The sequence below is a fragment of the Theropithecus gelada genome, chromosome 11 (genome assembly GCF_003255815.1).
Source record: "Theropithecus gelada isolate Dixy chromosome 11, Tgel_1.0, whole genome shotgun sequence".
NCBI classification, from domain to species: Eukaryota; Metazoa; Chordata; class Mammalia; order Primates; family Cercopithecidae; genus Theropithecus; species Theropithecus gelada.
Genome location: NC_037679.1, coordinates 77,489,196 through 77,516,167, shown reverse-complemented (window position 1 = coordinate 77,516,167; position 26,972 = coordinate 77,489,196). Strand labels below are relative to the sequence as shown.

The following is a 26,972-nucleotide window of genomic DNA, read 5'->3' as shown; positions in this document are numbered from 1 at the left end:
CTTTTTTTGGACTATATGATCCAGTACAAAAAGTAAATTAAAATTTTTTAAATAAAAACTCTGTCCCCCCTTTCTGGCCCCACCCCAGAACACTGAAGAAGGCTGGATAGACAAAACAAATAAATAGGCTTCAGCAACTGTTATTTATTTTCTATTTGTCCAAGTCAGTCACCAACAAGGAGGAGGGCTGACTTCAACCGTTTAGTCACTCATTCAAAAATACTCATGAAGCACTTACTGTGTACCACTGACTATGCTGGTGGTTGGGGACAGACAGTGAGAAAAGCCACAAGGTCTCCACTATCACAGAGCTTCGAATACACTGGGGATAAAGAACATTAAATAACCACACCTGGTATGAGCTAATCAGGCGAAGTTCCAAGTGTCTATACCAAAGGGTATTTAATTTGGACATGTGGGAAACCTGCTTTGAATAATGTAGATAAGACAAACGCTCCCCTTTCAACTCCTGCATCTACTGTCGACCTATAGCGTAGGGCCACTTCTTATTTCTACACGTTCAGGGACAAGGTCAAGGATGAAAGTGAAGCTGCTGGGGGCCAAAGCCCAGATGGACAACAGCAGCTGCCACAGGATGAAGGAGCCCCTGCTGGAGCACAAGACTTGGAAATATTAGCAGAGCTGCAGCTAGCAACTCCCGCCTGGGCCAGCCCCACATCGGTTAATAACATAAACTTTGGTTCATTTTGGCTGCAAAGATCTGGCTAACCACACCCATAAACTCGTGTAAATTCAGCAAAACGCATCTCCCAGCAAAGTATGATGGCTTAGTCTGTTTTGCTGGTATAACAAAATAACCTACTGCCAAGACATCACAGTACAGGATGCACTTCACTCCCATAATGAACTTTTTCCAGTCTAGGGTCTCATTCTTTAACCTGCTACTTACGAACTGAAAACTCAGGTTTCCAGGTCAATGTACTTTCTGAAAATACTGTTAAAAGAAACAGAATTTTAGGCTGGGCACAGTGGCTCACGCCTTTAATCCCAGCACTTTGGGAGGCTGAGGCGAGCAGATCACCGGAGATCTGGAGTTCAAGACCAGCCTGGCCAACATGGTGAAACCCCATCTCTACTAAAAACATGAAAATTAGCCAGGCGTAGTGGCAGGCACTTGTAATCCCAGCTACTCAGGAGGCTGTGGCAGGAGAATCACTTGACCCCGGGAGGCAGAGGTTGCAGTGAGCCAAGATCATGCCACTGCACTCCAGCCTGAGCAACAGAGCAAGACTCCATCTTAAAAAAAAAAAAAAAGAATTTTAAATTCAGTTAGAACAGCGAGAATGGTTTAAATGCAAGTTTTAAAGTTCCTTTCGGCTCTATATGAGTTGGTAAACTGGCAGGGGACCTTCATTATGCTAAACATGTACTATCACAAGGTCCGAACTGTACAATGCCTAAGAAAAAAGCTAAGTTCATACTAACACTCTAACCCTTCCCCTGATTTCTCTCTCACATCTGAGCTGGCTCTCCTATGTAAATAGTCATGTCTTGAGTAATGGTTAAAATAAAAATACAGAGGGAGAATACTCACAGTTATTCTAAAGGGACTGTAAGTTATTAAAGAGATAAAGACACAAAACAAAATGTAACTACCCTCAAGTCATTCTAATACAACTTTCTAAACACTTTAATAAAGAAAGGTCATGGATGTGGTGTAGAATATTACGAGTGTGGAAACATGCTCAATATGCTGCTAACAAAAAAACAAAACTATGTCCACTATGTTCCTGTGTTTATGATAAAACATACACGTTACAGCCGGGTGCAGTGGCTCATGCCTGTAATCCCAGCACTTTGGGAGGCCGAGGTGGGTGGATCACTTGAGGTCAGGAGTTCAAGACCAGCCTGATCAACATGGTGAAACCCTCGTCTCTACTAAAATTACAAAAATTAGCCAGCACGGTGTGGGTGCCTGTAATCCCATGTACTCGGGAGGCTGAAGCACAAAAATTGCATGAACCCAGGAGGCAGGGACTGCAGTGAGCTGAGATCATGCCACTGCACTCCAGCCTGGGTGAAAGAACGAGACTCTGTCTCAAAAAAAAAAAAAAAAATCTGGCCAGGTATGGTGGTTCACATGGTGGCTCACACTTGTAACCCTAGCACTTTGGGAGGCCGAGGTGGGCAGATTGCCTGAGCTCAGGGATTCGACACCAGCCTGGGCAACAAGGTGAAACCCCATCTCTACTAAAATACAAAAAATTGGCCGGGCGCGGTGGCTTATGCCTGTAATCCCAGCACTTTGGGAGGCCGAGGTGGGCAGATGATAAGGCCAAGAGATTGAGACCATCCTGGCGAACATGGTGAAACCCCGTCTCTATTAAAAATAGAAAAATTAGCTGGGCATGGTGGCATGAACCTATAGTCCCAGCTACTTGGGAAGCTGAGGGAGAGAACAGATTGAACCCGGGAGGTGGAGGCTGCAGTGAGATAGCACCACTGCACTCCAGCTTGACTACAGAGCAAGACTCTGTCTCAAAAAAATATAAATAAATGAGTAAAATACAAAAAATTAGCCGGGCATAGTTGCGTGTGCCTGTAGTCCCAGCTACTTGGGAAGCTGAGGTAGGAGAATCGCTTGAACCCGGGAGGTGGAGTCTGCAGTGAGCCAAGATTGCACCACTGCACTCCAGCCTGGGCGACAGAGTGAGACTCTGTCTCCAAAAAAAAAAAAAAAAAAAAAAATACATGTTACATGTGTATCTGTGTATCATATCCTCACAGAGGCCTTTTGAAGAAAACAGCTGACTCCAACAATTCTCATGAGATGCGTTGTATTTTCCTTCAGTTGTACTTTGAACCCAAACCCAACACATTCAACTGACTTAAAAGTGAACACCCGGAGTAAATGATGCAAGCTGGTCTATTACCTCTGAGAAGTGGTCTGGAACTTGGGAATGTGGCCACTTCCCAGATCCGCCTCCTCTGGAATCACTGAACAGTGGTGGCCTGAATGTCCACCATTGGTCCCCATTTGCTCCAAAGTAGAGGTGGCCAACGTGCTTCCCAAAGCAGCTAACTTCCAAACCAACTGATCCCCAGGTCCCCGCTGAACCACAGTCTCTGCGACCTTCAAGGGATCCTCATGCACTACATGATGTCTTGGGGAACCATTTTCCCTAGATATCAAATCTATTAGATTATTTGAATTCTCTGAAAAGTCCTTAGATATTAAAGTGTGCAGGGCTCATACCTGTAATCCCAGCACTTTGGGAGGCTGAGGCAGGAGGATCACTTCAGCTCAGGAGTTTGAGGATAGCCTGGGCAACATAGCAAGACCTCATCTCTACTAAAAATCAAAAAAATATTAGCCAGGCATGGTAATGGAGGACTGTAGTCCCAGCTACTCGGGAGGCCAAAGCAGGAAGATCGCTTGAGCCAGGGGGATCAAGGCTCCAGTGAGCTATAATCACACCACTGCACGCCAGCCTAGGGGACAGTGAGACCCTGTCTCAAAAAAATAAAAAATAAAAGTGTTCATGTGGGGGGGTTTTAAAGATGAAACCAAAAAGTACGTGACAACCTTAACATACAAATTTACTTTTTAATTTCTAATGAAAAATCAAAGGGGGAAGAAATTTAAAAATACGTTTAGATATAAAATGTGCTGTGAAGCAACATCAATAGGGTAGTAAATTTGTGCATTTTTTTTTTTTTTGGCCAATTAACCTGTTTCACAAGCTGCAACTCAGCTGCTGAAAAAAGATATTTAAATAGCCTCAAAGAATAAGCCCCAAATGTCAAACTGACTTTATTACTTTGTTACTAATGGAAATTGTGACCTGGGAATCTCTACAATTAAGTTCTTAAAGCTTTGAACCTCTACTATTAAACCCAACAAAACTAGAAATTACCACTACTGTACTATTTTCGAAAAGCAATTTCTTAAGAAGGTGGGCACACAAGTGGGGCAAGGAGGTAGGAAAAACAATTTAATTTTCTATCCTACTGAGAAATCCTGGTATTAACACTTTATTTCCCCAATAAGTGAGTCCATGTTACAGAACCTCAAGGAGTCCCAATTCTTCTGGTAAATATTCACTGTGTTAAGTCTTTTGTGTCAACCGAAGGCTGGAGGGGAAAATGTACTTGGGCAAGCGGGTGGCTTCATTTCTGACTCACAGGCAGCCCCTGATTTAAATGAGGAGAGAAAAACAGAAGTCCACCCGTTTTCACAGTATTTTTTGAGAGGTCATTAGTCCAAATCAAAATGTGAGGGAAACTTATATAGCATGATATAGAATGCCTTAAAAGCAGTATAAGACCAAGGCAAAGGGAAAATCCTTATCTTTCAAAATGAAAGGGAGCTTGGCAAGTATTCACACCAAGATGCGATGCCTGAATCCCATTTGTTTTGCTGAAGTCATTTAAAACTCAGCAAGACATCTTCTGCCAAAAATATGGCTGCACCAAAATACTCCACACCCCTCCACACACTCCACACGCTGCATAAAGCAACGTAGCTGACCTCTCAGCCACAGGCCACATCTGCCGAAGAAAGAAAAACAAAACCTCCTAACTGATACAAAAGCCAAACATGAGCCTGGTGAGATGGCAGAGGCTGGCTCTGCACCAGTGAGCAGCTCAGCCAGTATTCCCAGGAACACTCCTCAATTGTCACTGGGGAAGAGAAAGACCCACCTTCAACAACTGCATTATGATCTCTGACTGCCAAGGCCAAAAATTAAAAGTATACGGAATAGAGAAGAAAATAACATTCTCACAGTATATTTAACAAGAGAATAAGCAATTTCAATTTCACTGAAGAAGTAAAATGCATCCAGTAACATTATTTTCTACATTTCTGCTGCTGATGTAAGAAAGATGGTGAAAATTCCTTCAAAATGCTTAGGAGTTCTAACACATCAAATCTGACCATTTTGTTTACATTAGGAAACACCGGACACTGTGGATCCTTTTTTTTAAAAAAACAAGAATTTTATTTTACTGCGTTTTCACCCTCAAGACATGTCTCATCAAGTCTGAGGATTAAGCTTAGAAAGAGGAAGATTCAAAGCAACACAATTAACAAAATGAACATGACTGGAAATATCACATGGCTGTAAGACTCATAGATCCGTAAAAATGTTACTGATAAATCTCATCATTTTCAAAGATGGTTCTTATGTGTGGGCTTGATCTTTAAAGGTTATTTGGTTTTCATTATTAGAAACATTTTTCATCTCATTTTGCCCTTCTCGGTGTTAAGCTGTTAGAACCTGCCACCTAGTGGCGATGTGTTCTGAGACATAATGTTACAACACAAACCGACCTTTCTGAAGAAGGCCAAAGAAAACCAAATCAGAGGGGAAGAAGTCATCAAGACCAGCCTTAGTGATAAAGTGAGCCTCCAGCATCTACTGGGTAATTAACTCACTGCAACTTAGTAGGTAGAAATGATTTATTTCAGGCATGACAAGAACCCTAAGCATTTCTGACAAGTACAATGTTATCAAGTAACCAATCTAACACAATGCTGGTTTTTTTTTAAGAATTCAAAATAAATAACCATTACCCCAATTTTGGAACTTTTGGTTAGATACTGAAACTCAAAGGGTCATTACATAGCCATTATAAATGATAATTACAGACACCTTATAGTAACCCAGAAAAACATTCTCAATATAACCAAACGGAAAGGCAAAGCCAACCATATGTCCATTATGACTTAAAATGAATAGAGAGTATGCCTGCATATGGACAAAGAATAAAAAGAAATATATCAGAATGAAAAGACCTGAGAAATGATGGCAGTATCCATTTCATACTCAGCAGAAAGTGTTAATACAGAAGAAATGTTTGTTGAATGAACAAAAGTATGAGCTTTTAAGGATCTTCCGTACTGTTTTGCCATTACCTTTCCAATGAAAAATGCTAGGCGGTCTGAAGGTTTCAAAGAGTCTTCAGTGTAAACTAGGAATGCAGCAGGACATGGTGGCTTACGCCTGTAATCCCAGCACTTTGGGAAGCTGAGGCAATCAGATCATGTGAGGTCAGGAGTTCGAGACCAACCCGGCCAACATGGTGAAACCTCGTCTCTACTAAAAATACAAAAATTAGCTGGGCGTGGTGGCGGGTGCCTGCAATCCCAGCTACTCGGGAGGTTGAGGCAGGAGAATGGCTTGAACAGGGAAGGCGGAGGTTGCAGTGAGCTGAGATCACACCACTGCACTCCAGTCTGGTGACAGAGCAAGACTCCGTCTCAAAAAACAAAAAACAAACTAGGAATGTTTTAGGATACAGCTCCCCCAAGCAAGTATCCTTGACCACTTCTGCAGCAGGATCATGTAAGAAAAAAGGGTATGTGACATCAAAACACAACTAATAACATCTTAGAAATTCACAGTGTACATTAGCATATCACAGGACCCAAAGGGTGCTACAAGGGAGAAATCCACTTATCTTAATTAACATGATCATCCCCCAAACTGATATGACCACAAAATCCTTTAATCCGAAGAGCACCTACTAACTTTAGCACACAGGGGCAGAGTTAAGAGGGGTCACAGGGGGACATACACCCCAGCCCCAGTTGGCAGGGGCACCATACAAGATAGCAGCCTGCAAATTCTAGTACAGAGACAGCAGAATGGAGAAGGAAGGGGAGCAGAACATGGTTTTGGGAAACACTGCTTTCAAAGATCTACCGGAAGTATTGGTTAAATGACTGCTAATACATTTTTTAATGGGTTTCTACTTTTAGTACTATGTAAGTTTAACAGCAGCCATGCTTTGAAATAACTACAACAGCCCCAGCCCTCTTTCCAAGTGGTTGGTATGAGACTTTTACAAGTAGTCCAGGTTTTCCCATAACATACCATCTTTTGTCATAGTACAGTTTGCCGTCTTCTATCCGAGCTTCAAATCTCTGGGCTGGAGATTCCGCGGGTGTCGCAGGCAAGTGCTCAGGAGAGGATGGAGATGCTGGAGGAAACCAACACTTACATGACTAAGAATGTAACCAACACATGCGAGTCTACCAGTTAACATGCTTTAATTGAAACACTATCAGAATGTGGTAATAATCATCATTGAGCCCTTACAGTAATAATGCATGGGAATTCAGCAAAATTCTTGTATATTCCATCTAAACTTGATAATCAAAGCAACCCTGGGAAGTAGGCAAGGCACAGATTAACCTCATCAAATGGAAGAGACACCTGGGCTTCAGAAAGATTAAGGTCAAATGTGCAAATATATAAGGTCACTTACAGTAGGACTAAAGCCCTGGTGATCAAAGGGCAAGTATTATGAAAATCTCTTTAAAATGCAATCATTTCGGCCGGGCACGGTGGCTCAAGCCTGTAATCCCGGCACTTTGGGAGGCCGAGACGGGTGGATCACGAGGTCAGAAGATTGAGACCATCCTGGCGAACACGGTGAAACCTCGTCTCTACTAAAAAATACAAAAAACTAGCCGGGCGAGATGGCGGGCGCCTGTAGTCCCAGTTACTTGGGAGGCTGAGGCAGGAGAATGGCGTGAACCCGGGAGGCGGAGCTTGCAGTGAGCTGAGATCCGGCCACTGCACTCCAGCCCGGGCGACAGAGCGAGACTCCGTCTCAAAAAAAATAAATAAATAAATAAAAAATAAAATGCAATCATTTTCAGCAGGGTGCAGTGGTGCACGCTTATAATCCCAGCACTTTGGGAGGCCGAGGCAGGCGGACCACGAGGTCAACAGATGAGACCTGGCCAACATGGTGAAACTAAAATACAAAAAGTCGGCCAGGCATGGTGGCACGCGCCTGTAGTCCCAGCTACTCGGGAGGCTGAGGCAGGAAAATCACTTGAACCTGGGAGTCGGAAGTTGCAGTAAGCAGAGATCATGCCACTGCACTCCAGCCGGGCGACAGAGTGAGACTCTGTAATCCAAAAAAGGAATCATTTCAAGAACTACTAAATTTACACACTCACACAACTCCCTCACCCCCTCCCCATCATGCATGCCTCAGAAGGTCAGGAGGTCTCTGTGGACCACAGAGGCCCCCAGGAAGACATTATCCAGAAAAAGAAGACTCTTGTTTTACTTCCACAAGACTCAGGAAGTAGAGGGATGTGTGAGTAATCATGGTGCTTTAAACAAAAAAAGATGTCACCAATTCAGCATTCTAGTTGGCAACTAGCACTGATGATCTCAAGTGCTGTTCTGGAAGGAACAACTATGAATACTGAGCCGGTTGGTCTCTTCTATGAACTGCGAGTCAGAGCAGCCTTCGAATGCCTTACCAGAGTCAGGCCATGAAAAGCCACTGGAGCAGAACTGCCTAGGACTTGGCTTTAGAAAGCCAATAATACTTAAAATCCTAGTTTCATTTTCAGAAATGGATGTGTATTTAAATCTTATGCCTGATGCGTACACAGAAGGAAACCTTTACCAGCCAATCAAATGTCCCTTTTACAATAAACCCTAAGAAAAAAATAAAAATAACAAACCAGGGGATAGAAAAAAAAAAAAAAAAAAGAAATCAGGGAGGGGTGTAGTTAAGGTCCCCTTCAGTTTTTGTGATGTCTACTCTTAGGCAAATGATAAACGTTTCATTTTTGAAAATTGCAACAATTTCCTGACAGGTACATGCTTTTCCAACAACATGATAAAAAGATTGCACAAATGCCAACACATCATGCACTCACCTGGTCTCTTGGGTGACTTAAGCTGTAGGAAGAATAACAACAAAAAATCTTAGAGAAAATCATTTCAGATGCAACTTCAGGTGTCAAAAGTATCATAATGATTTAACAAGTAACATGTTAACAAAGGAAAGCAAAAAACCACATAAGCCTGAGTTTTCAAATACATCAAAAAAGCCAAACTGTACCTTATTTAATGTTCTCAGATCCTCCATGATCTGTTCATCTGTTAACAAATAGTTTAGCTGGGGTGTTGAGAGTTAAAGGACTCTGTGTGAAAAGTACAGTTTCCAAGCAAAGAGTAATCAACAAAATGGTACCAGTATTTTAGAATTTACAAAGTGTGATTTTGTTAAATGATGTTTCTACAGTAACAGTTTGCTTCTTAGAAATTTATGATTCTCCTACTAAATGTCATGGTACTTGAATACATAAAAGAATTCACATCCCCCACTGCTAGGATGAGAAGGTGGAATGAGCTTCATTAGGCATCTACAATAATACAGCACAGGAGACAGTAAAAATAAGAATTTCATCATGAATATATAAAGCGCTTTTGTTCCAAAGATCTAAAGACTTGCACAAACACACACACCCAAGGTAAGGCTAATCTTCCCTCAGCAACTTAAATCCTGTTGTGAAGGGGAAGCAACCTGAAGTTATGCCCTTTCCTGACGGCACACAAATGACTAAGCCATTTTGGGCAGACAGCTATTTACCATCTCCTCGAAAGGAACAGAAACAACACTTCTCCATCTTTCCTGTTTCCGTTACCATTTTTATGATCAAAAGGCTGCTTCATGTCTGACTGAAACCTCATTTGCTTTAATTTAAAAACAGTTTGCAATCCACTATATTATGGACATAGATAACAGAGGAGATACATAAAGGTAGATATTACTGCCTTCATTTTACGGTTGGAAAGTGGAAAATTACAGGTGAAAAAATTAAGGCACATCAGGTTTTCAGATGCCCCTGAATCTGGATGTTAGCATTAAAACCAGGCTGAACTTTGCACGCAAAGCACCTTTCCAAATCACAACTCTCTATACATCTCTCCCACCAAAAGCAGTAGCAAATGAGGACTCCCATAAAATGAGCAACCCCCAACCCCTGGACAAACATTTTACACATGCTTTCCAATTAAATATTACTATTTCTGTAGGACAACGGCCAGGTATACCCTAGCAAACGGATAAACAGGATTCCACAGTCTTAAGAAAGAAAGGTGGTTACAGCTTGATGTAAATGGATATCTGGAGCAGGTTTCCTCCTCTTGTCTGGGATGGGGACGGGATCATTTGGTCGCCTCCGCAACTTTCTGGTCATGATAGGTTTCACCTCCATAGAATCTGTGGCAAGAATGGAATGGTTAAATCTATCCAACTCCCACTTGAAGTCATTAAGAATTTCTATAGTATAAGAATATCTGCCCCCCAGCCACCCAGTCAGAACTGTTTTACTGGGGATGTTTGCTCTACACATGGTTGTAGCCAGACACCCCATTAGATTTTAGAAAGTGTTTATGCTTGGAAGATTCAGACCAGCTGCCCTAAGTGCACACCCCTCTCAGAAATGCAGCCCTGCTGTCAAGCATTACAGCCACTGTGGGCATCTCTCCAGCACCCTCATATCCTAGGGGATATTCCTCCTCTCCCTCAAATTAAGAAGCCCAGAGGCGCAGGCTCTCAGGATAGGAAGGAACCTGAAGGTCATCTCAGCTAATTTCTGCAGTTCCCACGGAGGGTGGGTGTGCCGAAGTCCACGGGTATAAAAAGTTCTTTTAGAGGCCACTGGCCTCAGTGCCAACGTTTTTATATGAAGTTTTCATTTATAGACTCAGACTTTTTTTTCTTTTATAACCTTTTGTAGCTACTTGACTATCAAGAAGACACAATGAGGGCTCACAATAAAAGCCTCCTTCCCTTCTGCACTCCTCTCTGCGGTCTCACACTACTGCCGACTCCCCACGCCTTCGAATCGCTCCTCCCAAGCCATGGTGCACAAGGTGAACCTGCCTCCTCGGGGTCCTTTTTCACTTGTCTGCTCCCTGAATATTGGTGATCTTTGGGGTCCAGTCAGTTCCTTTCGGACTGTATCCCAACCAATCTGCAATCACCAATTTCAGCTCCACACATCCTTCTGAATGGCAATAGATACCTGATACCACATATTCTCCAGGCCCCACACAAACTCAGTTCTCCTCGTTTCCCCTCCCAAGGTTGCTTCTTTTCCTGTGTCTCAGGGGCATCCAATCTAACCCTTCTTCCATGCGAGAACAAATCTGTCATCTGTGACTTGTCTTCCTTCACCCAGGCATGAGGTTCACCAGCTATGTTGGTTCCACCTCCACTTCATGCCTTCATCCTTCCACTGGTTACCTCCACGGCCTTCAGTGTTCTTTCCCATGTCCTGTCCATCCTCCCCTCCCTCAAAGTGATCTTCCTGGGACACAAATCAGATCGTTTTGCATAACACTCTTGTTACTAAACATTTCTTTTTTTGATTTTTTTGAGACAGGGCCTCACTCTGTCACCCAGGCTGGAGTGCAGTGGCACGATGTTCATTTACTGCAACCTTCGCCTCCCAGGTTCAAACGAGTCTCATGCCTCAGCCTCCCAAGTAGCTGGGACTACAGGTATGCGCCACCACACCCAACTAATTTTTTTGTATTTTTAGTAGAGATGGGGTTTCACCATGTTGATCAGGCTGGTCTCAAACTCCTGACCTCAAGTGATCCGCCCTCCTCAGCCTCCCAAAGTGCTGGGATTACAGGCGTGAGTCACCACACCCGGCCATCTTCTTACTAAATATTTCAGTGGCTTATCACTCTCCACAGGATAAAAGCCAGGCCTCATTTCTGGTCTTCCTCCCTTCTTCTTCAATCATGCTTACACTGTGTGCAAGCCTTTAGCTATCCTGTTACCCAAGGGCACCAGACTTTACGTCTTCAAGTCTTTGCATGGCTGTCCTCTGCCTACCCTCCTCTTTTCTGCCCAGCAAACTCCTACATAATACCCCTTGAGAGTCAGTTCAATACTCTCCCTTCTGTGACAGCTTTCAAAGGCAGAGACTCATTCCATCCTCCAAGTAACCAGAGCATCTATACAAACCTCAAGTAGACCAAGTGCCACTGTGTACAGGTCATTACCTACCCCCTTTGGATGTCTGAATTTCACCCCAACACCTAGCAAGAGTCCGGACCAGTAGGGGTGCATAATGTTTTGTGCAGAATGGGTAGAAGAGGTCAAGCCTGATCATGGGACGAGGTTAATTTGTGATTACGCACACAATCAGCAGAGCAGGCAGGGCGGCTTCAGCAAATTCTACCAAGCAGTGTGCAGGATCTTAGAGCATGTCATACATGTGCCACACAAAATTTAAAAAAGAGAAGGCTTCTGCATGTTGCTCTTCAGAGAAATGGGCTGGGCAGTATTAATTTTTTTTTCTATGAATGGAATAGAGGTAAAATAAGAACCAAAGACCTAATTAATGAATATTTATAAAAGTGTACTTGGAAGTAAAAACACACACACATACCAGAAACAAGTGGGGAAGGCTTCTCCCTAAAAAAATCTCCTACCCTATGCTGAGGTGCCAGCCTTCTCCAGTTAGTTACTGGCCAGCGACACAGCACCATGGTTAAGACCTGGAGTGTCACATAAATGTGCGTCTGAATCCCTGCAACGGCTGTGTGGCCTAACACAGGTTTGTAAGTGCTATATGTCTCAAGTGTCCTCGCCTAGAGAACAGAAGTATCAATAATGCCTCCCCCACAGTGCGCTGTGAGGGTTACATGTGATGATACATGTGAAGTCTTAGCACGGTGCTTGGCATAACGGGAGTTCTATCAATGCTAGTTTTTATTATTATATTTTCGGGCAGGAAAAAACTATACAAAGATCCTTTTTAAAATTCAAGGCACAAAGAGCTGAAAAGAAGTTACATAGTCGAAAGCAGCTGATGTCAACTGTGAGGCTGTACAACATTGACACCTAATTTGGAAAATAAAGTGTAAAGGGAGCTCACCCAACCCAAGAGAGCACCAAAGAAAAAGCACATAGCCCGAGAACATTATGGAATGTTCTGCCTGCCAGAGAATGGCTGAGTGTGCTCTGCTCTGCAGGCTGCCAAGACTGGGGAGTGGGGAGGGTGGACAATGCATGATGGATGTAAGCCAAGTAAAGGCCAATCACGGCCACTGAACTCTGAAAATCATAACTGTATCACTTACAAACCAAAAAATATAATCAAATTCTATTTAGCCTAGTCACAGCAACAATCTGATTAATTTTATCCAAAAAGACTACTTCGCAGAAGGAAGAGACTCTGGAGAAGCCCCTAAAACTTACCAGCATGTCTCCGTCTCCATTTCCATCTGGGAAAGAGGAGACAGAAGGGAGCAGTCCTGGCCAATGGGCCAGGTGGAAGACATGATTTGAGGACATGATCGACATGTATCACAGCCCCAACAGACATAGTAAGATTATCCACTTAAGTCACCTTGCTCTAATGCCAGGTTTGCCTAGTTGGCTTCTAAAGTGGATTTTTCATAGGATGGAGCCTGACAACCTGGGTCTGAGTGTGCCTGGAAGTTCTATTTCTCACTGTAAGCAACGAGCTGGTATCCTGAGTTTCACCATCAATCTCCCAAGAGTTTGGCCCCTAAGAGTCCCAAGACGCTCAATCTGGCTACACTGACAAAAATCAAACTTCCAGAACTGAAGTTCAGACCCTGGAGTGTGACAACCCCAGAGAAGACACCTGAGCAGAGATGCAGTCAGTCTTCCTCTCCGACATCATGCACCAACCACAAAAAAACTCAAACTGGCTGAAATTAGAACCCCTCTTTGACCCAGAGGTCTCCTCATAGGTTTGCTTCAGTGGAGATGCTATTTATGTAATTAAACATCAAGCATTTAAAGCAGACTTGCGAGAGTGTATGTGAGAGAAAACACCAAATAAGCAACAAGACTAGGCATACAACTCCTCTCCAAACCACCATGCAATATGACCTTTAATAGTGCAAATCCTCCTGTTCTACTCACTAGGAAACCTGAGAGATACAGGCCCTCCCCTTCGCCCCACCCCTCACCACAGGTAGCACTGGTTCTGACATCTAAAAAATGGGAGCTCAGGTTGAAGCAATGCTAGGTGGTAGAGTCATTACAGCACAGTCCCTCTGGAGAGATATTCCTGATAAATTACCTGCAATTTACATACAACTACCAGTTTACTGGCTGGCCTTTTGTTCTGCACTTCTCTAGGCCTATTCATTCATTTCCAACAGCATACCTGCCTACAGTGTACAATAGCAGTAAAAGCTTCAATTCAACATACTTTAACTATTAAAACAAGCTCATATTTATCTATTGGAAAAAATATTAATTGCAGCAATTCAAAGGGGCATCCTTAAAAAATGGGATATAGCCAGGCGTGGTGGCTCACATCTGTAATCCCAGCACTTTGGGAGGCCAAGGCGGGTGGATCATGAGGTCAGGAGATGGAGACCATCCTGGCTAACAACGTAAAACCCTGTCTCTACTAAAAATACAAAAATTAGTCAGGCATGGTGGCGGGAGCCTGTAGTCTCAGCTACTTGGGAGGCTGAGGCAGGAGAATGGCGTGAACCCGAGAGGCAGAGCTCGCAATGAGCCGAGATTGTGCCACTGCACTCCAGCCTCAGCGACAAAGCGAGACTCTGTCTCAAAAAAAAAAAAAAAAAAAAAAAAAAAGAATATAAGGCTGGGTGCAATGGCTGACGCCTGTAATCCCAACACTTTGGGGAGCCAAGGAGGGTGGATCGCTTGAGCCCAGGAGTTCAAGACCAGCCTGGGCAACAGAGCAAAACCCCATCTCTACAGAAAAATACAAAAAACTAGCTGGGCTAGGTGGCAGGTGCCTGTAGTCCCAGCTACTTGGGAGGCTGCGGTGGATCACTTGAGCACAGGAGGCAGAGGTTGCAGTGAGCCAAGATTGTGCCACTGCACTCCAACCTGGGTGACAGAACAAGACCCTATCTCGAAAAATTAAATGTACTTTAAATTTAAAAAGGAAATTTTCTTTAAAAAGAAATGGGACATAAGTGGCAGAAAGAAAATCCACTGCAGATTAAACATTGTAGCAGATTGGCAACTACTTCCAAACCAGGGCAGGGACCCACAGGCTAGACTAGCAGCCCAGAGCAATCCTAGCACACATCATGCCCTTCTCCAGCAGGATGGAGGGCGCCATCAACGTTGATGCAAATTAATGCTGCAGTGGTAACAGAAGAATGCCTAAGGTTTGTGGGGGAGGGGAATATGAATGAATGTTAGGGCTGGGCACGGTGGTTCACGTCTGTAATTCCAGCACTTTGGGAGGCCATGGCGGGCAGATCACCTGAGGTCAGGAGTTCAAGACCAGCCTGGCCAACATGGTGAAACCCCATCTCTACTAAAAGTACAAAAATTAGTCAGGCGTGGTGGCACACACCTGTAGTCCCAGCTACTCGGGAGGCTAAGGCAGAAGAATCACTTGAACCCGGGAGGTGGAGGTTGCAGTGAGCCGAGACCACGCCACTGCACTTCAGTCTGGGCGACAAAGCTAGACTCTGTCTCAAAAAACAAACAAAAAAAATCCACATGAATCATTGTTAGGTCTTTGGAGGCCAAATCAGAGTAGGAATAAAGGACCAATCTCCTTAAAGCCAAAGTTGCCCATTATGAAGGGAAGGCAATAAACAGCGAGCCAGTCGAGCCTTCCTCTCTGCACCCTCAAGCGCATTAAAAGACCTGATTCCACAGTGCCAGCACCAGCAAAGAACATCTTGAGGACAGGCCCCCTCTGCCCAAAATCCAGGTCACCTCTTCTATTCTCCCTCTCCAGATATTTGTGTGGGGCCTCTTCCCCTTGTCTTGACACCCAAGTCGCTACTCCTTAGCATCTACTGCATAGGTGTGAAATTTACTGTTCCTATAGTAGTACAACCACATATATCTTAGGATTTTTTTTTTTTTTTGAGATGGAGTCTGGCTCTGTTGCCCAGGCTGGAGTGCAGTGGCGCAATCTCGGCTCACTGCAAGCTCCGCCTCCCGGGTTCACGCCATTCTCCTGCCTCAGCCTCCTGAGTAGCTGGGACTACAGGCGCCCGCCACCACGCCCGGCTAATTTTTTGTATTTTTTAATAGAGACGGGGTTTCACCGTGGTCTCGATCTCCTGACTTTGTGATCCGCCCGCCTCGGCCTCCCAAAGTGCTAGGATTACAGGTGTGAGCCACCGCGCCTGGCAGGGTTTTAAAATGAGTAAAAAAGCCAGATGTGGTAGCTCACGCCTGTAAACCCAGCACTTTGGGAGACCAAGTCGGGCAGACTGCTTGAGCCCATTTCAAGACCAGCCTAGGCAACATGGGAAAACCCCGTCTCTACAAAAAATACAAAAATGAAAGGCCGGGAGCGGTGGCTCATGCCTGTAATCCCAATACTTTGGAAGGCTGAGGCCCGCAGATCACAAGGTCAGGAGATCGAGACCATCCTGGTTAACATGGTGAAACCCGGCCGGGCGCGGTGGCTCAAGCCTGTAATCCCAGCACTTTGGGAGGCCGAGACGGGCGGATCGCGAGGTCAGGAGATCGAGACCATCCTGGCTAACACGGTGAAACCCCGTCTCTACTAAAAAATACAAAAAACTAGCCGGGCGAGGTGGCGGGCGCCTGTAGTCCCAGTTACTCGGGAGGCTGAGGCAGGAGAATGGCGTAAACCCGGGAGGTGGAGCTTGCAGTGAGCTGAGATCCGGCCACTGCGCTCCAGCCTGGACGACAGAGCGAGACTCCGTCTCAAAAAAAAAAAAAAAAAAAAAACAAAAAAAAAAAACATGGTGAAACCCCATCTCTACTAAACAAAAAAATACAAAAAAATTAGCCGAGCATGGTGGCGGGTGCCTGTAGTCCCAGCTACTCGGGAGGCTGAGGCAGAAGAATGGTGCGAACCCAGGAGGCAGAGCTTGCAGTGAGCCGAGATCGCGCCACTGCACTCCAGCCTGGATGACAGAGCGAGACTCCGTCTCAAAAATAATACACAAAAATGAGCCAGGTAAGGTGGCACATGCCTGTAATCCCAGCTATTCAGGAGGCTGAGGCAGGAGAATCACCTGAGCCCAGGAAGTCGAACTGCAGTGAGCCGTGATGGCACCACTGCACTCCACCCTTGGCAACTGGAGTGAGACCCTGTCTTTAAATATACCAATGAGTCAAAAACGAGCCTGTCAAATTGTTAACTTTATTTAGGGGCCCTCCATCTCAACACCACATAACCTTGGGGGAAGTCAAGGAAGCTATGTCAGCTTTCTACCAGAAAATAGCCTCCAGGAAGACAGAGACTTTACTCATTAGCCTAATTTTGTGAGTCTTAGTGCCACCACATGTATCTATGGTATCTGCAGGGAGTCAATAGTAGTGGTGGTGAAGAGAATATGCTTGGAGCCAGACACACACTGGCTTAACCACTATCTGTCTCACTGAAGGACTGTGAGCAAATGGCTCCACTTCTCCGAGCCACCTCTGCCATCTATAAAATCAGAAGCAATACCCCCAAGGTCAAAGGGAGCTGCAGGAACTCAGTGAGGTTACAACTTCCCAATCCCTGAGTGTTCACCCTGTGAACCAGCTACTTTCTGAAGCAACTTAACAGGCATTGTCTCATCTCACGTCACAGCTACCCTCTGCAGAAGGTTCTATCATCCCCTGGCCAAATGAGAAAACCCTACCTCAGAATTGAATCTGTGACAGTGCCAGGATTCAGCCCTGGTCTATCAGCCTGCAAAGTTAGCCCTAATATATTTATGTAATGCTTGGCTCAGTGTAAGTGCTTGGGAAACAGACTTCTATTCTGACATTGTTATGACTCGTGGTACCAGCCATGAAACCACCATCTTCTAAAGGAAACTCACAGTCTTTACTAGGGTCACAGGTGGCTTTCACTGGGGAAGCCTAAGGATTGGAAGACGCCCCTGGTGAGCAAGAACTTACAAAAGAAAAGGAAATAGCAGATAGTGAGCTACAGGAAGAAAGGAGAGAAGAGTAAGAGAAAGAAAAACACATTAAAAATGGTAAAGCTCCCCACATTTTAAAGCTCATAAAGTTCTCATCGAATATTTGGATTACTTGTAGTCTTGGCCTCTGCTTCATAGAAATCTCACCCTCAGGCAAGTGTATCTATAACCTCACTACTGAAGTGTGCTCTGGCCAGCAGGATCAGTGCCCCCCCGGGAAGGTGGTCAGAAATATAGGATCTCGGCTGGGGGCGGTGGCTCATACCTATAATCCCAGCACTTTGGGGGGCTAAGGTGGGCGGATCACCTGAGGTCAGGAGTTCGAGACCAGCTGGCCAACATGGTGAAACCCTGTCTCTGCTAAAAATACAAAAATGAGCTAGGCATGGTGGTGTATGCCTGTAATCCCAGCTACCTGGGAGGCTGAAGCAGGAGAATCGCTTGAATACGGGAGGCGGAGGTTGCAGTGAGCCGAGACTGCACCACTGCACTCCAGCCTGGGCGACAGAGTGAGACTTCGTCCCAAAAACAAAACAAATTAAATTTAAAAAAAAGAAAGAAATGCAGGATCTCAGCCTCCACTCCAAAGCCGCTGAAACAGAATCCGCATTTTATCAAGACCCCACTGACCTAACACATTGAAGCTGGGCTGCACTGACCATAATTCATCCTAGCTTCTCTACGCACAATCACTCATTTCTGCCCGAACAACCCAGTTTCCCTAAGTTTTCCACAAGAGATTTGGACGGTAAACAGTACCTCTTGCCAATTCCTATGGAGGTTTGTAAACGCTTTAAGTCATGGTGGGAATGAGCAGGTCGCCAAATACACCCGTTTCCGGTGGGTTATTTGGACCAAGCTTCTCATCAGCCTCTTATCCTACTTCGCTTTTCAAGAGATGTTCATGTTGAACCAAAAACGGAGACTTTAAAAAGTATCTTTTCAGGGCAGAGCTGGGCAACAATGATATTGGGCATCAATCCACAAAGGTGAACTAAGTCACTCAATTAGAGGAATGAAATCAAGCCTTTAATCCAACACCATAGCAGCACCATCTGTGGAAATGCTAATTACCCTTCTAGCTCCAGCGCCTTGTCTTCCAACACTCCATCATTACCTTGGCAGTGCTTTCCACACCAAGGGTACCAAATGGCTTGAGGAAGGACATCCGTACCTTTAATGCCCATGGCTAGCTTTAAACACTTCTGTAATCAATTTTATTGCGTTACAAATGATTTCCCTGCATTTATTTGTCTTTTCTACCCTGGCAGGCTCAGCCTCAAGTCACTGAGGATGCCTCCTGTCCCAGTTAAGATTCTGGCTGTAAAACTGCCTGGCCAAACAATATCAATTGCTTGTCAATAATTAGGATGCCAAATCACAGGTAAGGTGATGATACCCTTTCCCACAGATGGAAAGGGAGCAGCTATAAACGGATAATATTTCCCACTAGCCTAATGAAGGCTCCCAAACATCTGGTGGCTCTAGCAGACAGCAATGAGGCATCGATGCCAGTCACAGCCACTATCAAAGGAAATGGTGTGCAGGTCCAAAAGCCGGCAGGCAGACTGGTACCAGACAAGGTACCACGTTGCTACTGGTCTAATTAAATAAGCACTTCCACAAGAATAAGACTATACTGGCTGAAGCTGTGTTTTGGCATCCATTCTCACAAAAAAAAAAAAAAAATTTCTCAGCTGCTTTCAGAGGCCTTCAAAGAGCTCACTTCTTTTGCCAAGTCTTTCTACAAGGAAGCTAACAGAGGAGAGATTTTTCAAAAGTCAGACCCCACCTCAGGCACAACCACATTCTCTTAAGTGTACCATGAGGATTGGAGCCAGAGGTCTGTGTCAGTCAGAAGGCCAAGCTGGTTCACAACACCAGGAATATACGGAGGGGAACAAAGATCTTAACTGGCTACTTTTAATTTCAAAGTCAGCCCTGAGAACATCCACAAAAACATTGCATGCATTTCCTATGGAACCCTGCTAAAATCAGACACGCCAGAGCCCCAGCACTTTCTGAATTGTAAGAGTTAAATTTGGGGATGTACAGAAAGGCATGCCACCTCCATATCCAAGTGACAAACTCACCACTGACTTGCCTTGCAGTATTTGCCAAGTTCCAAAATAGCGAGTTCAAGCCAATTCCCTATATCCTTCTAGGAATCATCAGTCTACATATGGCAACAGAAGAGTCGGCCCATATTGTTTCTCCCTGAAACCTGCCTACAACCTGCTGAGTTCCCATATGTGGATTACTAAATCCTAGAAGGTTAGAAAGGGATTGGCTCTGAGTCTCATGTAACTTTCCTACCTCCATGGGAAAATAGTTCAGTTTAGCTATCCTGTTGGAATCATATCAAGTCTTTCTGAAATGTTCACAGTAACACCTGGCAGGAGAGATCTAATAGCACAGAAGATAGAGCCAAAAGCTTTTGTTCTTACATCTAGGTCAAAGGAAGACAATACCTCTTCTGTAATTAAGGCACACCGGAAAAAAACAAAGCAGAGGGATTCCCATCACCACGGGGGACTTGGGTAAGCAATGTGGGGACATAACCAAGATACAAATGGCAGCGGACCCAGGAATTAAGTAGAGCCTAAGCCAGAGCTTGCCATTACTATTAAAAGTCTAGCAACTATTGAACACCTGTTATGCACAGGACACTGTACTAGGCACTCATATGTCTAACCATAATCCTGTGAAAGGGTATGATCAGCCCCATTTCATAGAGGAGAAAACAGACTCAGAGAAGTTAAGCAGCTTGACCAAGGTCACACAGCCAATAGAAGGTGGAGGAGGAACTCTCATTTATAAGGTCAAAACCCACTCTCCACCTTGCTCTGCTCTTGAGATGTAAGACAAAAGTAACTGGAACAGCTCTTCACAGCCCCGCTCAGGACCCCCAGGATCCCACCCCATAGGGCCTTCCTACCTCCAGTCAGTTCCATTGTCAGCTTTTCGTTTTCAATCATTTTCTTCTTTTCTTCTAGCTCAGCAATCAGGTTCTCTTTCAGCTCAACCTTCTTGTCTTCAAATTCTTTCACTGCTGCCTTCTTTTCTTTAATGTAATTTCGTTCCACTTGTTCAGTCTGAGCAAAAGAGAAACACAGGCTGGGAGTACACGGCCCTGGAAGCCATGGCTCCAACTCAAAGTCTAGCCCTGTCCTCAACAGCAAAGAAAACACCTTTGCTGGAAACATGACACACAGAGTTTCCCTCTCACACACACGCTTGCAGTAACGGCGTGTCTGAGAGCAAGCTTTCCAATGAATGTGTAAAATCAGACCCACATGACTTTTGCTTATTTTTGAGTATACCTCACTTGCTACGCAGATATTTTTCTCTCGTCCACATCCTATATTTTATACTAAAACACATTTCTCAAAGGGAGTAAATAATCGCTCATGAAGTCACAGCTTCAAAGGGAAATAGGAGATTCTACATTGTGTATATTCAAAAAATAATCACAAGATATTGAGGCCAGATAGCATAAGTTACTATTATTTTTGATACAGCAAAACAAAAGAATGGAACATCATTTAGTAAGTGTCTGAACCCCAAAGTACACAAATATTGATATTATACTAAGACAAAAGTTGTATATGCCTCTGCTTTTCAAATCTCGCCATTGTGGTGAGTGACATCGGGGCCTGTGGTGGGCTAGGGATGTGTGTACCTCACTTGAGTATAACTTCAGGCTGATCACGTGATCCTTCCAGCTGAGTGACTATGGGCATCAAACTGATTTAAGGAAAGTGGGTTCCAATAATGTGGCTCTGAAAAACCACGACTTTCTCCAAAAGTGACCCCCACACACATGCTAGCCACCCTGGGAGCAGTACATCACTAAAGATACAGGCCCTCATCTCTGGATCACAGCACAGAGTCTGACACAGAACCAGCACTCAGGTGTCCATAGAATGAAAGGAAAAATTAGAAATCTGTCTTTTTTTACTGGCCCAGAGAGTTGCAGCTGTAAAACAGAACCGCTGAGCCGATTCAGAGACTGAACTGCTTCAAGGACCAATATCAAACTATTAGGCCGTTATAACTTAGAGACTTCCAAACAGCTCTAATGCGGGATAAAAGTCAATAAGCAGTGAGGGGTGAGTATTCCTTATTCCCTTGTGATAAGCAGAGGCTGCTCAACAACAAATGACCAGACAGGATGTCTGAGCTGAGACCAAATGTCCTTTAGTCAAACAGAACAGTGGTGAAGGCTTCCAAACCATCTACTTGGTGATAGAAGGAAAAGCCACCAGATCAGGACTGCAAGATGCCAGTCTCAGAAAGGGCCTGCAAACCCAGAAGATCTGTGGTACTTACTTCCAGCTGGAGGAAGAGTTCTGCAAGAGATAAAAAGTGTAATTAGATTTGCTAGGCTGTGCCACCTTTCTAGACAGTGATGTTAGCATTCATTTAGAAGCAGTAATTGCTTTCTGAAAGCATGTTACACAGAGCAAATGCTTTCATCAGTGAAATGTTGGTATACACGAAGGGAAAGGACGCAAGAAGTACTCAAGTCTAGTTAAAATGTGGCCCTGCCAGCCAGCCAACATGGCGAAACCCGTCTCTACTAAAAATACAAAAATTAGCCAGGCATGGTGGCAGGCACCTGTAATCCCAACTACTCGAGAGGCTGAGGCAGGCAGGAGACTCACTTGAACCTGAGAGGCAGAGGTTGCAGTGAGCCAAGATTGTGCCACTGTACTACAGCCTGGGTGACAGAGCGAAACCTGGTCAAAAAAAAAAAAAAAATGTGGCCCTGAACATACCAGCTGTGGCAGTTCCACCTGAGGGTAAAAAACGTGCAGCAGGAATGAAACTCCCCTGGCAAAATAAACTTATCCCTTCTTTCACTCAGTCCAGCCGCCAACAGTCCCCACAGTAGCAGGATGGGTCAAGAAGAAATAATGTAATTACTCCAGAAACAGAGTGGATATGACGTTTTAAAGCAGTGGTCCCCAACCTTTTTGTCACCAGGGACCAGTTTGGTGGAAGACAATTCTCCCACGGACTGGGACAGGGCAGGGGGTCAGGCGTTGGGTGAAGGGAGGCAGCTCAGTGTTCTGCAGCCTGGGGGCTGGCGACCCCTGGTTTTTTGGTGGGGTTGGTTTTTTTGAGAAAGAGTCTCACTCTGTCACCGAGGCTGAAGTGCAGTGCCATGATCTTGACTCACAGCAACTTTCACGTCCTGGGTTCAAGCAATTCTACTGCTTCAGCCTCCCAAGTAGCTGGGATTAAAGGTGCGAACCACCACGCCTGGCTTATTTTTGTATTTTTAGTAGAGACGGGGTTTCACCATGTTGGCCAGGCTGGTCTTGAACTCCTGACCTCAGGTGATCCACCGGCCTCAGCTCCCAGAGTGCTGGGATTACAAGCGTGAGCCACTACATCTGGCCAAGACCCCCTTCTAAAGCACTATATGAAGGACTATGTGTGGTAAGGAAGGACCTTCACAGACAATCCACAGGACAGAGGCTCCAGGCACACCTGGGGTTTCACTGTCAGGTCGCCAAGTTCTGCTCACACTGGTGTCTGCCCCCGCAATGCCCTCTGATCTCCTATTCACATTCCCAAATTCCTGACCGAATGCAGCCCCCTCCTGAGGCCTTTCCTGCTGACTCTTCACACATCATGCCCTTCAGATGCCTTAAAGCACCCATCTAACAGCACTCAACAACTTAGTTACACCTACCATGTGCCGGATGATTAGTAACCGTTACCTAGCAGCTCCCCTCACCACCAGATTTACAAAAGAGTACAAACCTGTCTACAAACCCGCACCAACTTGAAGTAAAACTGCTTCATGGCTTCTACTCTTTCCTGGGTGACACGGGGCTGTGCATACAGTCCACAAAGATTCTCCAGGGGGTGCTATTCTCAGTCTACCATGGGCCCCTTTGTAAACCTGGCAAATGCTATGAATCCCTTCCCCAGAAAAAAGGACATATACAAACTCCACAGAATGCTGACAGTTCCAGGAACCCCAGATTAAAAGCCCAGATGTTGATTAATAGTTGTTGACAGAGAAAATTAATTGAGGAAAGGGACAAGCCACTCATTATTTGTTTAGCCCCTGAAATCCTACCCGCTTTGGCACTGGGAATTGCTGGGCATAGGAACCCAGGCACACCCAACCCAACGTGATCATTCCTGTAACAACTTCAGACCCGTACCATGCACAAGTGGGCCAGACAGCTGGAGTTCTGTGCCATTCCGAGAAATCATGCCTCGCACCAACAAGCTAAAATGACAATTAGCACTTAGAGGTGGCAGTGGTTTTAGTTAAAGCAGCCAGACATCACTAAAGCAGGTGGATCATCTCTGCAAAGAATGTGCTTTTTAAAGCTCAAGTCGTGACTGATTTAGGAGCTCTTCTGCATTTTTACCTAGGAGAGGGAAATGTGAAAGAACACATGAGGGCCGGGCACATTGGCTCATGCCTGTAATCCCAACACTTTGGGAGGCCAAGGGGAGCTGGGCGGATCACCTGAGGTCAGGAGTTCGAGACCAGCCTGGCCAACACAGTGAAATCTTATCTCTACTAAAATTACAAAATTAGCCAGGTGTGGTGGCAGGCGCCTGTAATTCCAGCAACTTGGGAGGCTGAGGCACAAGAATCCCTTGAACCCGGGAGGTGGAGGTTGCAGTGAGCTGAGAGAGCACCACCACACTCCAGCCTGGGTGACAGAGTGAGACTCTGTCTCAAAAAAAAGAAAGAAAGAAAGAACACACGAGGACATGATTGAGAGTCTGCGCAGAATGAAGAAAAACAACTCAATACTCACTCTGCTGTTCTGACTTCAGAAATATGACTCACATCCATTTTCTTTCCTGATTTCCATCTTATGCCAATTCCATGAGGTATTAATATTCCCCTCTATAGATGGGGAAATTGAGGTTTCAAGAGCAAATATTCTGCTTAAAGGATCACATCTAAAGTGAGGAGGCAGGATCTGAACCTAAGACCACCTCTTTCCACAAATGCCACCTTCTTTATCTGCTAAAGGGGAAATTTAGGAAGAGCAACCGGTTGAGGATTTTCAAGACATCTCAAGGAGGAGCTTCAGGAACTCAGAGTAGAATGGGGGTAACAGCAGGGAGAGGCAGGAGGTGGAAAGGCAGAGAGCTAATAGCTGGGGCTCTACTTTCTCAGCGCTCACACGCACTTCAGCCCCTTTTCTATCTGTTGGTATGCACTGGGCAGCTTCTCACTGAGGAGAGATAGTGAAGGGTTGGAGAGTCACTGGCCCAGAATGAAAGATGACAGTGGCATGAGGAATGGCACCCCACCCGCATTCTAAAACCCATCATTACTCTACCATCGCAGGAACAAGGACTCTGCTGGCACCCAAACTGCTGGCCGATGATGAGTGTTAAAAACTCAACACATACACGAGATTTCCTGTAATCTCAGGAATTCACGTTTACACACTTTAAACAGTTGTCACATCTTACTTTCTGCATGGTTCTTTAACTCGGTCTTCCTTAACTTTACACATGTGGTATCTTTTGTCAATGAAACACCAAGTTTCCTCAAGTCAAAGCAATGCATTACATGACTACACTGCTCGCAGTGCTTAGATGTAGCAGGTGCTTAATTCATTTTTGTTGAATGAATACATTTACTGTATACAACCAACCAAAAGTGTGCCTTTTCTCTAAATTCTTATAGAAATAATACTTGGGGAAAATAACAAGAGGACCCTCCCCAATCCTAGCCCAGAATACCAAAAGAAACAAACTTAAAATGGGACAAAAACAACCTACAATCCTTTTCCTCAGCCGCACTTCTGATTGTACACCAGGCCAGCCATGCGGCCATGAGCAAGAGTTGCAGGTGCAAGACTACTCTTGGGGTACCAGAGAGAACAACCGAACTGCAAGAAGCCTCCTCAGACACCCTCCACTACTGGGCCATTCCTTAGCAAAAGATGAAACCACTTTCCATAACCACAGTTTGGAAGTCTCTTTTTCGAAAACTCTCCCTGACAGAACATCTGGGACACGTTTTGGAGAACAGCTCTTAGGGCTACATTACTCTGATGATCGGCAAACGGTGGAACATTTAAAGATGATTCATTTCCATTTAAAGGAGCCTTACCTGCATTCCGTATCCTCTCTTTGTACTGCTGATCTAGTTTTTTCATTCTCTTCTGATATTCCTGTAATGTACCTGATTTCGAACATTTAAAAAATAAAATTATTGTGAATATCAATCTGCCCTACATTTTGTTTCCTAAAATTATTCTGTAGCATCAACACTGACTGTTTCACTAACACCAAAGGAAGACATACCTCCGCAGAGTTAACTCTGGTTCTTAACCAAGGCACACAGCAGAAACCACTAGGGGCCTATTTAAAGTCCACCCAACCCAGTGGATCAAGGGTCTGCAGTGAGTGAGGGGGAGTGCAACAGTGCCAACATCTCCACACTGTTCTGATCAGTTGCCGCAACAGTCTGAATCAACGGGCCTTCCTTTACTGGAAAAGGTTCATTCTCCTTCAGTTAGGTCTAGATCAATGCTCTCCAGTAGAACCTTCTGCAATGGTATAACGTTTTATATTTGCAATGTCCAATATGGCAGCCACTAACCATTTTGTGGCTATTTTAGCACTTGAAATGTAGCTAGTGGAACTGAAGAACTAAATTATTAATTACATTTAAACAGCCACATGTGGCTAGTGACAACATTAAACAGATCAGGTATAGATTCTAACCAAATCACTATTCATTCCATTGCTCTTCCCACAAAACAGTTAATTATGAGGGGCACATCTTGTGGGGGAAGTGTTTCCTGATTATAATGCCCAACCTTGGGCTAGTCCAAGGGTGTGGATCACTCACAAGCAATAAAAGCACATACTAGAAAAAGCAGTTTCAGGCCAGGCACGGTGGCTCATGCCTGTAATCCCAGCACTTTGGGAGGCGGAGGTAGGCGGATCACCTGAGGTCGGGAGTTCAAGACCAGCCTGGCCAACGGGGTGAAACCCTGTCTCTACTAAAAATACAAGAAATCAGCCGGGCCTGGTGGTGGGTGTCTGTAATCCCAGCTACTTGGGAGGCTGATGCAGGAGAATCGCTTGAACCCAGAAGGTGGAGGTTGCAGTGAGCCGAGATCGCGCCTCTGTACTCCAGCCTAGGTGACCAAAGCGAAACTCAGCCTCGGGGAAAAAAAAAAAAAAAGCAAAGAAAAAGCAAAAGCTGCTTCACTGACAAGAGGACTCCACAATATGAAAGCGAAGAGCTCACTGCCACAGCTAACTGTCCCCAGGACCTCG

The 26,972-nt window shown here is 44.8% G+C and overlaps 1 protein-coding gene across 1 annotated transcript in view; it reads right to left on the bottom strand.

Moving 5' to 3' along the window:
* The window catches only part of SUDS3 (SDS3 homolog, SIN3A corepressor complex component), a 43,716-nt gene that overhangs the window by 6,902 nt on the left and 9,842 nt on the right, over positions 1-26,972 (bottom strand). The window contains exons 4-10 of the mRNA XM_025403172.1: positions 25,795-25,866; positions 22,014-22,033; positions 20,620-20,776; positions 9,910-10,005; positions 8,842-8,903; positions 8,657-8,678; positions 6,843-6,948 (exon numbers count right to left, since the gene is read on the bottom strand). Coding sequence (XP_025258957.1) covers positions 6,843-6,948; positions 8,657-8,678; positions 8,842-8,903; positions 9,910-10,005; positions 20,620-20,776; positions 22,014-22,033; positions 25,795-25,866 — 535 coding nt within the window. The remainder of the gene's footprint in view (positions 1-6,842; positions 6,949-8,656; positions 8,679-8,841; positions 8,904-9,909; positions 10,006-20,619; positions 20,777-22,013; positions 22,034-25,794; positions 25,867-26,972) is intronic.